The sequence below is a fragment of the Squalius cephalus genome (genome assembly GCF_949319135.1).
Source record: "Squalius cephalus genome assembly, chromosome: 3".
Lineage (NCBI taxonomy): Eukaryota > Metazoa > Chordata > Actinopteri > Cypriniformes > Leuciscidae > Squalius > Squalius cephalus.
The window spans coordinates 60,366,863-60,381,458 of record NC_137124.1 but is presented as its reverse complement, the minus strand read 5'-3'; the positions used below and the strand labels follow the sequence as shown (position 1 = coordinate 60,381,458).

At 39.7% G+C, this 14,596-nt stretch overlaps 1 protein-coding gene across 19 annotated transcripts in view; it reads right to left on the bottom strand.

Annotated features, from left to right (window-relative positions):
• The window catches only part of camk2d1 (calcium/calmodulin-dependent protein kinase (CaM kinase) II delta 1), an 82,853-nt gene that overhangs the window by 54,640 nt on the left and 13,617 nt on the right, over nt 1-14,596 (bottom strand). For all 19 annotated transcript variants that reach the window (XR_013820420.1, XR_013820421.1, XR_013820422.1 and 16 more), the window contains exon 3: nt 2,457-2,516. Coding sequence is in view for 14 of the 19 variants with exons in the window: in XM_079865020.1 (XP_079721146.1) it covers nt 2,457-2,516 (60 nt within the window). In the remaining 5 variants the exon portion in view is untranslated. The remainder of the gene's footprint in view (nt 1-2,456; nt 2,517-14,596) is intronic.

The following is a 14,596-nucleotide window of genomic DNA, read 5'->3' as shown; positions in this document are numbered from 1 at the left end:
ACGGCTTTCCAGCGGACGGAGAGAAAACCCTCCTTCCTTTAGGAAAACCACTGGCTTTTATATTCACTTTACAATGAGGATAACATGAACTAAGAATGAACAATACTTCTTCAGCACTTATTAATCTTAGATCTCAACATTTACTAATACGGTATTAAAATCAAAAGCTTGTATTTGTTAACATTAGCTAATGAACAAACACTGAACAGCTGTATTTTTATTAACTAACATTAACAAAGATTAATAAATACTAACAATGTATCACTCATTGTTAGTTTATGTTAGTTAATACACTAACTAATGAACCTTATTGTAAAGTGTTACCGAAGACTCTTGACTGCAGACCTTTAAGACTTGAAGTCATATTTGTGTGAAAGGAGATCAATTATAATGAAGGGCAAACAGAGACTTTGGGATCTAACGAATAATCCATACGCAATGAGGATAGGAATGAAACTGTGTCATCTCATGTGAACTCTTGAACAATAACCCGACTGAATAGTTTCAGTGGCATGAGATGAACATCGGGGGTGGGAATGAGAGACTGTGTTCAGCTCATCTAATGCTTTGTGTTATAGTCATAATTACTGCTCGAAAACGCCAACGCTTGTAATCTCTCGGCTGCTGTGTGTGTGTGTGTGTGTGTGTGTGTGTGTGTGTGTGGGCTGAAACGCTTGGACATTTATAGACGTTTCCAGACTAAAAGCTTCAGGTCAGATTTGCATGACATAACACTCAGAAATCTCGTTTTGATGAACTAATATTGATTCTTAAATCTCTTTCAGTCTGTTTTAAGTTGATGAATGAACAAAACTGCCGCAAATCTGTTAATTATCAGTGTATTGATGTATTCCATCTTATTAATAATAGCATTATACAATGTAATGATTGTGATGTATTGTATATGTGGCCTAGTTATTTTTAATTGCACTAAAATACCAGCAGGAGATTATGTCAAGGTTCCTTTAGAATCTTAATTAATTTCATGAATTGCACCTAATTTTTAATTATATATATATATTTTACATATTAATTTAGCCAAAAACCTAAATGGAAACCGAAAGTTAAATGTGGTTAATCAATTGATTAAATAAACTTTATTTAATAATTAACAATCAAATACAAGTTAAAATGTTTAACTACATAAGGCCGTTTTATAAACATTTTAATATAGTTATGTTTCTACTCCAGATTGTTGGTTAAATATAAAGATTTAAAAGATGGCTGTACAGATTTATTCATACATTATAATGCATATGAATATATTTAGCTCAATGTTCGTGGGGTTTTGTTTTTCTAGCTGACTAACGAGTTTATGATCACTGAAAGGCTTTTCTGAGGTAAATGTGGCGTTACGTGACATTATTGTTCTCAAGCTGTTTTATTGAGGTCTGGAAATGAATCATGTTTCATGTAATCGACCGATCAGTGTTTCAACCACGGAAAGACGTCAATAAAACAGCTTGAGAATAATTTCCAACGCCACATTTACCTCAGAAAAGCCATTCGATGACCATAAACTCGTTGGTCAGCTAAAAAAAACTAGAAAATAATATTTTGCTAAATATATGCACTATATTGCATATTCATTGTATTTTTACTTAACATGTTCTTCAATATTTAATGCATTTAATGCATCATGTTTTTATGACAGCCACTATATAAATGTTTATATATAAAAAAAAAATAAAAAAAAAGAGTACAAATATAATTATGCCATTAAAAATGTATTATTATAGTGTTATTATTATAAAAACTTCGGTAACACCTTATTTTACAGTGTCCGTGCTACATATATTAAATGTACTTAACATAGTAATAAATTATAACACTAAATTATGCATAATTATATGTAACTAACTCTCAACCAAACCCTAATCCTATAGTCAGTACATGTAGATAATTAATATTACTCAGTACTTAAATATATAATTACACTATAACAATGACACCTTAAAATAAAGTGTAACCAAAAGCTTTAAATTAAAAAATAAAATACTGTAACCGAAACGTCCTTATGTGTAATTTAAATGCAAGTATCCTAAACAAATCAGTTCTTTTTAAATAATATTTCAGTAATGTACACGAGTCACGCTCACAGAAAAATACTCTGAAGTTAGAAGCTTGTCACGTCACATCTAGTTTGAATACTTACTATATTTTAAATACTGAACATAAACTGCTCAGTTTTAGTGCTGAAAGACGTGTGTGTGTGTGTGTGTGTGTGTGTGTGTGTGTGTAAGTGAGTGTGTGAGTGTGTGTGTGTGTGTCTGTGTGTGTGCATGTGTGTGTGCGTGTGTGTCTGTGTGTGTGCATGTGTGTGTGTGTGTCTCTGTGTGTGTGTGTGTGTGTGTGCGCATGTGTTTGTGAGTGTGCGTGTGTGTCTGTGTGTGTGCGTGTGTGCGTGTGTGTGTGTGTGTGTGTGTGTGCATGCGTGTCTGTGTGTGAGAACTCACCGATGTTGGCATGCTTGAGTAGACGACAAATTCGAGCCTCTCGTTCCAGTTTTTGGTGATCTACAAAAAAAATGTAAATGTTTGTTTAATAGCAGTGGAAATGTAGTGAATATCACAGGACAGAAATGTTATATGTCTGAAGTCTGTTCTAATAGATCCAGTGTTTAAATTAGTTAATAAATATTGTCTCTACTCGTTCCTCTGAGGTCAAAATGAACAGAATATATAAACAAGCAAACAGGAGTCATTGGAAAATTACATTTCTTTAGAGTGTAATGTTGCAGTTTGAGTATGAAAAAGGTCTGCACTGTTTCTGAACCCTCTCGACACACTGCTCCAGTCGACCAATCACGACACACCACTCCAGCTGACCAATCACGACACACCGCTCCAGCCGACCAATCACGACACACCGCTCCAGCCGACCAATCACGACACACCGCTCCAGCCGACCAATCACGACTCACTGCTCCAGTCCACCAATCACGACCCGACCAATCAGAACACACTGCTCCAGTCGACCAATCACAACACACTGCTCCAGCCAACCAATCACAACACACTGCTCTAGTCCACCAATCACGACACACTGCTCCAGCCGACCAATCACGACTCACCGCTCCAGCCGACCAATCACGACACACTGCTCCTGTCCACCAATCACGACACACCGCTCCAGCCCTCCAATCACAACACACTGCTCCAGCCCACCAATCACAACACACCGCTGAAGCCCTCCAATCAGAACAAACCGTTCCAGCCGACCAATCACGACACACTGCTCCAGTCCACCAATCACAACACAGCTCCAGTCCCCCAATCTCGACACACTGCTCCAGCCAACCAATCACGACACACCGCTCCAGCCGACCAATCACGACACACTGCTCCAGTTCACCAATCACAACACAGCTCCAGCCAACCAATCACGACACACTGCTCCAGTCCACCAATCACAACACAGCTCCAGTCCACCAATCTCGACACACTGCTCCAGCCGACCAATCACGACACACTGCTCCAGCCGACCAATAACGACACACTGCTCCAGTCCACCAATCACAACACAGCTCCAGTCCACCAATCACGACACACTGCTCCAGCTGACCAATCACGACACACTGCTCCAGTCCACCAATCACAACACAGCTCCAGTCCACCAATCACGACACACTGCTCCAGTCCACCATTCACAACACACTGCTCCAGTCCACCAATCACAACACAGCTCCAGTCCACCAATCTCGACACACTGCTCCAACCAATCACAAGACATTGCCCCAGCCGACCAATCACGACACACCGCTCCAGCCCACCAATCACGACACACCGCTCCAGCCCTCCAATCAGAACACACCGCTCCAGCCCACCAATCACGACACACCGCTCCAGCCCTCCAATCACAACACACCGCTCCAGCCCTCCAATCAGAACACACCGCTCCAGCCCACCAATCACGACACACCGCTCCAGCCCTCCAATCACAACACACCGCTCCAGCCCTCCAATCAGAACACACCGCTCCAGCCCACCAATCACGACACACTGCTCCAGCCGACCAATCACGACACACTGCTCCAGTCCACCAATCACAACACAGCTCCAGTCCACCAATCTCGACACACTGCTCCAACCAACCAATCACAAGACATTGCCCCAGCCGACCAATCACGACACACCGCTCCAGCCCACCAATCACAACACACCGCTCCAGCCCTCCAATCAGAACACACCGCTCCAGCCCACCAATCACGACACACCGCTCCAGCCCTCCAATCACAACACACCGCTCCAGCCCTCCAATCACAACACACCACTCCAGCCCACCAATCACGACACACCGCTCCAGCCCTCCAATCAGAACACACCGCTCCAGCCCTCCAATCACAACACACCACTCCAGCCCACCAATCACAACACACCGCTCCAGCCCTCCAATCAGAACACACCGCTCCAGCCCTCCAATCACAACACACCACTCCAGCCCACCAATCACGACACACCGCTCCAGCCCTCCAATCAGAACACACCGCTCCAGCCCACCAATCACGACACACCGCTCCAGCCCTCCAATCACGACACACCGCTCCAGCCCACCAATCACGACACACCACTCCAGCCCACCAATCACGACACACCGCTCCAGCCCACCAATCACGACACACCGCTCCAGCCGACCAATCACGACACACCGCTCCAGCCCACCAATCACGACACACCGCTCCAGCCCACCAATCACGACACACCGCTCCAGCCGACCAAGCACGACACACGGCTCCAGCCCACCAATCACAACACACCGCTCCAGCCCACCAATCACGACACACCACTCCAGCCCTCCAATCAGAACACACCGCTCCAGCCCACCAATCACGACACACCGCTCCAGCCCACCAATCACGACACACCGCTCCAGCCCACCAATCACGACACACCGCTCCAGCCGACCAATCACGACACACCGCTCCAGCCGACCAATCATAGCACAGTGTGCTTTTCAGAAGGAGGGGCTTCATAGAGACAGGAAGTGAACAGAGCGTTACTGACCGACTGGGAAGAGAGGAGCCGCAACAATGGAGAATATGAGGAGAATAATCAACATTCAAGCAGGAAAACCTGTTCTAGTAGAGCCTGAAAACAACAGCAAGACTGTAAAAGGGCCTTTTTAAGAAATTATGGATTATAATATTTAATTTCGAATGCACTGTGAATACTTAAAAACATGGTGTTCATGTTTTATACATAAAGGGATTTATGTTCCCCATATCTTGATATTTCTGTCCTAATTTTTAATCTCACCTCAAACCACTTCATACTGTCTCAGAATAATATCATTCATCCATAACTCTGCAGCAATTCTCATTCAGAGAGGAAATACTGTCAATCAAAACTCAATCCCTGACAGAGAGCCGTTCAAAACCTTGTAATCTTTACAGTTAGAATGGATTTCACATAATTCAGTATGTCATTATAGAATATTGTGTGTGTGTGTGTGTGTGTGTGTGTGTGTGTGTGTGTAACAACCATTAAAAAGAACATTCACCAATCACTCCAGATGCAGTTCAGCCAAAGATTGTTCGTGTGTAAAGTTTAATCTCAGATGTTTTATCATCATGATATCAAGACATTAATGAGGATTTTGTCTAATATCAGCATCATCACCGACACACACACACACACACACACACACACACACACACACACACACACACACACACACACACACACACAGAGTAAACTGACTCAGATCTGGGGGTCTCCGCTAAGACGGGTGAAGGTTTCTGCACGTTACTGTCTTTCCTTTTATGCAACACAACAAGATTAAATGAAATACATTTTCTCGTCTGTATTATTACCTCGTTATTTAATCTGACTCCATAAATGAAAAAGGCTTTAATGATATCTGAGCATCTTTGGATTGGCCAAGCCGTGGTTTCTCACGTACACTTATCTAAAGTAACATTACATTAAAACAGAGGCGAGACACTCCCAGATTTAGTTTGATCAAACAGCTTTTGCTGTTCTAAACGGAAATTCCCTTCTTGTCTTTGCAAAACCACGTACACTTGAATCAATGCCAAACATTAGTCGTCACTAATCTGACGCAGACTTGCGGGAACATACGAATCCGTTTAATCCACTTGGGAAAACCATTTCAGAGCAAGTCAGAATAATCAAATGTAACAATTTATTATGTCAGGTAAATGTATCATGCCAATTTCATAATCAGTTCAAAGATAATCAATGCAATAACATCGCATGCTCAGAGATAAAGAGTAAAAGATGAAGGTGAAACACGACATTTTGTAAAATACGTAATGCTGGAGTCTTTGAGATCCTTCAACATCACGGGCTGATCTGAGTTTCAGGATCGCCTCGAGCCTCTTCATCATCTCCTAAACACTCAGACCAACGCAGAAACCTCTTTACAGATGTAGACATGAGTTCACAGTGGGAGTTTGCATTAATCAAGGGGGCAAACCCACAGCAGTTAACCAGATATCTCTGAAGTCTCCACACCTCATTACCTGTCTGGTTTACTTCTGTGGGAATGAGACCTTTGGACCAGTCGGACTGAGACATTTCAAATGATACCGAACATGTGTAATGCTGTATGATGATTGTTCATATTAAACCATATAGATTTTTGGGTGAATTCAGGTAGAAATGGGTGAAGGGAACGATGTGTAAATTGGGAGGTGATCCACTCACGTGTGATCGTGTCTCGAGTGGGGGTGGTAATATAGCAAGAGATTAATTTAACAATTAAGAGGTTCATTTCCTTTGTTTTCTCAGAGAGTAAACCTCTCCTCCAGCTCTTCCAGTTTCTCCTGCCTTACACTGTTTACTTTAGTGTGAGAGAACACACACACACACACACACACACACACACACACACACACACACACACACATATCTCTCTCACACACACACACACACACACACACTCACACACAGTTTTTGTCCGATCAAGTTCATTTCTGGACTCATATTTCTCCTCCACATGTTTGCTTGTGTTTCTCGTCTGCATTATGTCAGTCGATGGACAGTGAGTTGATTTGAGAAGATCTGCTCCATTTCTGGCATCTCTCCGTCTCCGTCTGAGTCTGAGGGGAAATGACTGAACTGGGTCAGCGCAACACTTAAAATACGCAAAAACTAGATTTGAATGAAAAGCTCTCCATCTGGGGCATTTAATGAAGAACATGGAGTTTGGCCAAACTTTTCTAATAATGAGGAAAGAACAAAACTGATCACACTGTTATTGTGCAGAAACATGAAGACACACACACACACACACACACACACACACACACACACAGTTTAGTCAGTTTAATCCTGTGATGTCACAGGCTTGACTGTGTGTGTGTGTGTGTGTGTGTGTGTGTGTGTGTGTGTGTGTGTGTGTGTGTGTGTGTGCCCTTGTTTATATTACATTGTGGGGACCAAATGTCCCCATAAGAATAGTAAAACCTGAGATCACCTACATTGTGGGGACCAGCCAGCGGTCCCCACTTTTCAAAAAGCTTATAAATCACACAGGATGAGTTGTTTTGAGAAAGTAAAAATGCAGAATGTTTCCTGTGATGGGTAGGTTTAGGGGCAGGGTTAGTGTAAGGGGATAGAATGTACAGTTTGTACGGTATAAAAACCATTACGTCTATGGAGAGTCCCCACAAAGATAGTGAACCAGACATGTGTGTGTGTGTGTGTGTGTGTGTGTGTGTGTGTGCGTGTGCGTGCACGTGTGTGTGACTCTGATGCGTGTCTAATTCAGATTTAATATGGAGACAATATTCAAGACAATATGGACTCAATATTACAATATTATATTATGACACACTACTATTTGAAACGTTTCTCATTAAATCCTGCATGTTTCACGTTCACTCACACCTGCATTTGTGATGATCCATTTATTTCTATTTTCCTCATTTCATTCCAGCTCTGTATTTCAAGTTTCGCTTTCGCCTCTTTTGCACTAATTTGCTTCTTATGCAAACTCTGTTCCTGACCTCTGTTAACATTAGTGTGAGAGAACACACACACACACACACACACACACACACACACACACACTCACACTCACACTCACACACACTCACGTGACGCTGCAAACTACAAGTGATGCCCTGTTATCATTTATCATAAACATATACAGCTGGTTATGTGATGCAAACCTCAAAATGTATTAGTTTACATATCATGCACTATGGTTATGGTTAATTATTAATCAATAATCTGCCCCTGTAATCATAATTTAGTATTAAAAGTGCTTGCTGTTTCATGCACGAATGAGTCAAGACAGTTTCTTCGCCTCTGTTCGTTACATTAACGATTGCATGATGAATAATGTAAAAAAACAAATCAATGCAATTACAATAAGAATGGGAACTGAAGCTTTGGAGCTCGTAAAAGGACAAAACTGCATCATAAAAGTGGAACTGCAACTCTTCTGAAGTCATTCAAGATCGTGTGTGAGAAACAGACCTGATCATTACAATCGCATGAAAAAGAGAAACTAGTGTGTTTAGAACGAAGTGTGTGTGAAGAAATGAGACATGAAACGTCCAAACTATGAAATCAGTAAAAGGACGAGGATAACCTTCAGAAATGATGCAGAGATGATGAAATAAATGTCATTTCTAGATGAATTATTAAAGCCCTTCCCGTCAAACCACACCAACTTTAAAAAATATATATGTTAATTGACTCAATGTTTCAGGTTTGTTCCGAATTTCTGTAGACAAAATGCGATAATATTTATATTTTTATACAAATATATTAGTATCACATATTAAAGGGAATAAAAACAAAACTTTTAATGAAGAAAGACTGACTTTCAGTCAACATGCACCAATGCTACGTGTCACAATCACTTGTTAACAAACAAGAATTAATTACTTCAACGAGCTCATTGTTTCTGCCTTAAATTATTGCATTTTTTAAATTAATAAATGTTTTGCTAACTGTGATTTTGTATATCTACATTTATGAATTACATTACTTAGTTTCCTCTGATAACAGATCACTGTAAATTGTAAAATGCTTTGAAACGATGTGAATAGTGAAAAGCGCTATACTAATAAATGTAAATTGAATTGAATTGAATTCTTCAGTCACATATATTAATATCACAGAGTTAGACTGAAAACTGCTTCATTTCATGAGGACGAGACGAGAGTTCAGGTCGTACAATCACTGTTCACACGTTTAAAACAGCACTGAACAAACACACACATAGCAAACTTGTAAATGCTGGAATTTTCATGAAAACCTTGGATTACAATATCGGCCGATATCGGTTCAATTTTAATGTTTTCGTTATCGGCCTGATAAGAGAATTTGTCCGATATATTAAAGGTCCCGTTCTTCGTGATCCCATGTTTCAACCTTTAGTTAGTGTGTAATGTTGCTGTTAGAGCATAAATAATATCTGTAAAATTATAAAGCTCAAAGTTCAATGCCAAGCGAGATATTTTATTTAACAGAAGTCGACTACATCGAACGGCTCGTTTGGACTACATCCCTCTACATCCTGCTTTAATGACGTCACTAGAACAGTTTTTTGACTAACCTCCGCCCACAGGAATGCTCCCTCAACTCTACCGAAATACGTTTACTTGTGCACTTCTTATAACTTACTGTGTTTACTCAGCTCTTACGGTGATTTTCTGAAGTAAAACTGACGCTTCATCTTTTGTGTGATGTACAATAAACTTTATTAAACTCATCAGTATATGTTTGATCATCATTCAGACAGCAGACTTGTAGGCTATTAATAAATAATGGATACATAGCCTACAAGCAGATGACAAATACGTTATAATAACCGTAATTAAACTACTAAACTATACCTGTTTCATCTCTATACAGCACTCTGACTCTGTAGGCATTATTGTCCGACTCGAAATGAACACATTACTGAGAGTTTCTGATATTATCATCATTCGTGAGATGAAATTGTCCTGACAGACTGAGCGCGAGCTCATGAAGCTCCGCCCCCTGGGCCGTGCAGCAGCAGCTCATTTGCATTTAAAGGGCACACACTAAAACAGCTCGTTTTTCTGAGCCCCAAAAAATGACAATTTGAACATGCTGTAAAAAATTATCTGTTGGGTATTTTGAGCTGAAACTTCACATACACACTCTGGAGACATCAGAGACTTATTTTACATCTTGTGAAAAGGGGCATAATACGGGACCTTTAAAGCCGATAAATAATGTATTATTTCCTTCAGATGCGCACTGTTCAACATGATGGTTTTGAATCGCTTGAAATATGATTGAAATCACTTCAAAAAAGGAAAATACAGTTCAACATCTGCAAGTCTGTCATATCGGCTACATAAAACTATGAGATCATCATAATTGTGTGTTTGGGGCATGGATTTTAATGATGAGACTTTTGTTTTTATAATCATGCTCTCAAAAATTTAGATTTATCAGCCAATATATCGGTTATCGGCTTTCACATATAAAGAATTATCGGTTTTCGGTATCGGACAAAATTGTCATATCGATGCATCACTAATTGAATCATATGCCATTATTCTTACATATTACCATGCAATATGGTAAATAATATCTTTATTGAGATATAACTATGCAAATTAGAGGCTGCAGGGTCCATAATGAATTTTCTCAAGCCTTAGATCCTTGTTTCTGTTCCCATAACATTAGTTTTGCTTCTCTATATCCATCATCTGTCTCTCGCCCATCTTCCCTCTCCCTCTCTCCCTCCAGACGTTCCTCAGGCAACGTCAAACGCCAGTCAAATTTCTGCTGTCTGTTTATGTTTCTATGGTGCTTTTTTTTTTTTACGCTCGTCTATTTTTGGCATCCTCCCCCGTGTCTGCATATGCAAATGAGCATCTGATAACTTCAGCCGTATTCAAATGAGCCGAGGACTCAGACCCGCTATTGTTTCCCACTGCGAATGCTCATTTGAATAGTCGGATTACAAACAGGAGAAATACGAGAACGAGGCAGAAATGCTGCAGAAAATGCAAAGTATTAAATCTAGTAAGGCTTAAAACAAGTCAAACAATCTGTTCAAATAAAATAAATCCTATTATAAAAATCATTATATTTTTTTATCAACTATAATTATATAGAGTGTCAGGCAATCATATTGTCATGTTGCCTTTAACACAACAGTTTGTTGATATATATATATGTGTGTGTATATGTATATGTGTGGGTGTGTATATGTATGCATGTATGTATGTATGCATATATATATATATATATATATATATATATATATATATATATATATATATATATATACACACTGTATATGCATAGATGAACAGTGGATTCAGTGCCATAAATGTCACACACGTCATCTCACTTCAAGCTATTTTAGTTTATTTAAAAGAAAAGTTGGAAAATATGTTGCATTGAAAATACATTCATTCTATGCACTATTGTATCAACATACTGTATAAAACAATCTTAAATATTAAAATGACAAAGTTTAAAGATGGAAATCATTGGTTGTTGTCGTTTATCATAAAACCACAGAAAAATTCAATGTCGAATCAAATAAAATATTTCTTTAGAAAGTTAGTTTTTGGAACGTCTATTTGACGCTTTTCTCATTTAACACTCATTTAAATGATCTTTCGGGGGTTATTTCTCAGATTTGATGTGCAATTGATTTTTGAGTAATTAATCACCCCATCATGTAATTAATTAGATTGAAAATATTGCTTGACAGCCCTAATATACTGTGTGTGTATATATGTGTGTATATATACACACTCACCTAAAGGATTATTAAGAACACCATACTAATACTGTGTTTGACCCCCTTTAGCCTTCAGAACTGCCTTAATTCTACGTGGCATTGATTCAACAAGGTGCTGAAAGCATTCTTTAGAAATGTTGGCCCATATTGATAGGATAGCATCTTGCAGTTGATGGAGATTTGTGGGATGCACATCCAGGGCACGAAGCTCCCGTTCCACCACATCCCAAAGATGCTCTATTGGGTTGAGATCTGGTGACTGTGGGGGCCATTTTAGTACAGTGAACTCATTGTCATGTTCAAGAAACCAATTTGAAATGATTCGAGCTTTGTGATATGGTGCATTATCCTGCTGGAAGTAGCCATCAGAGGATGGGTACATGGTGGTCATAAAGGGATGGACATGGTCAGAAACAATGCTCAGGTAGGCCGTGGCATTTAAACAATGCCCAATTGGCACTAAGGGGCCTAAAGTGTGCCAAGAAAACATCCCCCACACCATTACACCACCACCACCAGCCTGCACAGTGGTAACAAGGCATGATGGATCCATGTTCTCATTCTGTTTACGCCAAATTCTGACTCTACCATCTGAATGTCTCAACAGAAATCGAGACTCATCAGACCAGGCAACATTTTTCCAGTCTTCAACTGTCCAATTTTGGTGAGCTTGTGCAAATTGTAGCCTCTTTTTCCTATTTGTAGTGGAGATGAGTGATACCCGGTGGGGTCTTCTGCTGTTGTAGCCCATCCGCCTCAAGGTTGTGCGTGTTGTGGCTTCACAAATGCTTTGCTGCATACCTCGGTTGTAACGAGTGGTTATTTCAGTCAAAGTTGCTCTTCTATCAGCTTGAATCAGTCGGCCCATTCTCCTCTGACCTCTAGCATCAACAAGGCATTTTCGCCCACAGGACTGCCACATACTGGATGTTTTTCCCTTTTCACACCATTCTTTGTAAACCCTAGAAATGGTTGTGCGTGAAAATCCCAGTAACTGAGCAGATTGTTAAATACTCAGACCGGCCCGTCTGGCACCAATAACCATGCCACGCTCAAAATTGCTTAAATCACCTTTCTTTCCCATTCTGACATTCAGTTTGGAGTTCAAGAGATTGTCTTGACCAGGACCACACCCCTAAATGCATTGAAGCAACTGCCATGTGATGGGTATATATACACACACACACACACACACACACACACACATATACATACGTACATACATACATACACACACACACACACACACACATACATACATAATATATATATATATATATATATATATATATATATATATATATATATATATATATATACACACATATACATACATATATATGTATATATGTATATATATGTGTATGTGTATATGTATATATGTGTATACATTTTGACAATATATTTGATTCGACATTGAATTTTTCTGTGGTTTTATGATAAACGACAACAACCAATGATTTCCATCCTTAAACTTTGTCATTTTAATATTTAAGATTGTTATATACAATATGTTGATATAATACTGCATAGAATGAATGACTCAGATATTGTATTTTCAATGCAACATATTTTCCAACTTTTGTTTTATATAAACTAAAATAGCTTGAAGTGAGATGACGTGTGTGACATTTATGGCACTGAATCCACTGTTCCAGGCAAAGCTTTCTGAATGAGAGCTCTGTATTACAGTGACAGCCAAAGAGTGAGTGTGTGTGTGTGTGTGTGTGTGTGTGTGTGTGTGTGTGTGTGTGTGTGTGTGTGTGTGTGTGTGTGTGTGTGTGTGTGTGTTTCGCAGTGTAGAATCTGGAATTACGTCATCTAAATCCCCAAAGGAATGTAGTGCAGTCTCCATAGCAACCATGAGGAAAAGTGTTGATTTGGATTCATTTTAAGGTGTTTCGGTCTCGTTCTTCTTTCATTTCGACTCCATACATATTTTTTTGTCTGTCTTCGCATGTGTGGACTTGCTAATGAACGGCAAGCAAGAATTCCTGTCATTCTCCACTGGCTGCTAGAGGGCATGTTGGTTCCAGTTTAGAAACGGGTGGGATTTCCTTGAAAACTGAAAGCTGGAGAGAATCAAACAAATGAGGAACTTGGGTTTGTTCTGTTACTCAAACAGAAACCATCAAGTTTAGTGAAGTTACGGTAAAACCCAGGCCCATCATGGAGAAAAATCAAGTGTATTTTTCATGTATGTGATGAATTGGTGTGTGTGTGTGTTCACAGGCAAATTGCCATGTACTACATTATATAATGCTGTATGAATTCAGTATTATTAAAGACTCTTTAAATGAAGTAAGGAGCTGAATGTTGGTATTAATGAAGCATGCCTAATATGAAGCTGCAGTTCATTTCTTTCCAAGGCAATTATGAAATTATGAAACCACGCCATTATAGCTGTAGACGTCTTCATATGTCAATTCGTAAGAGTTTTCCCAAGCCAGACACAGAAAATGTAATGTACTGAGCTTCAAGTGCAGTTATTTACAACAACTATCATTAGTATTACATTCACAGTCCTCTCTGGCAGTCTACAATAGTTTTTAAAGTCTCCCTGTAGTCAATCATTTTATCCCTTAAAACTCATCTTTGATCAGCAAAATTACATATTTATGCGTTTATCTTGAATGTAACTCGACACCCTTGCCTCATTTAGTATGCACGGTTCTATGAATATGCAGATGAGCCCCGCCTCCACTCACTCACTCAGCTCAGAGATCCACTGGTTGACGATCACACGTTGATCTGATTGGTTACAAGGTAGTTTGTGACGTCAGAAACACCAGCGATTTCAAAGCGTGTTTTTGAGACTGTCTTTGGTTCACTGCAGTTTTAAGGAGGAAATACTCAGCAATGCTGTCGACTTATGAATTTACAC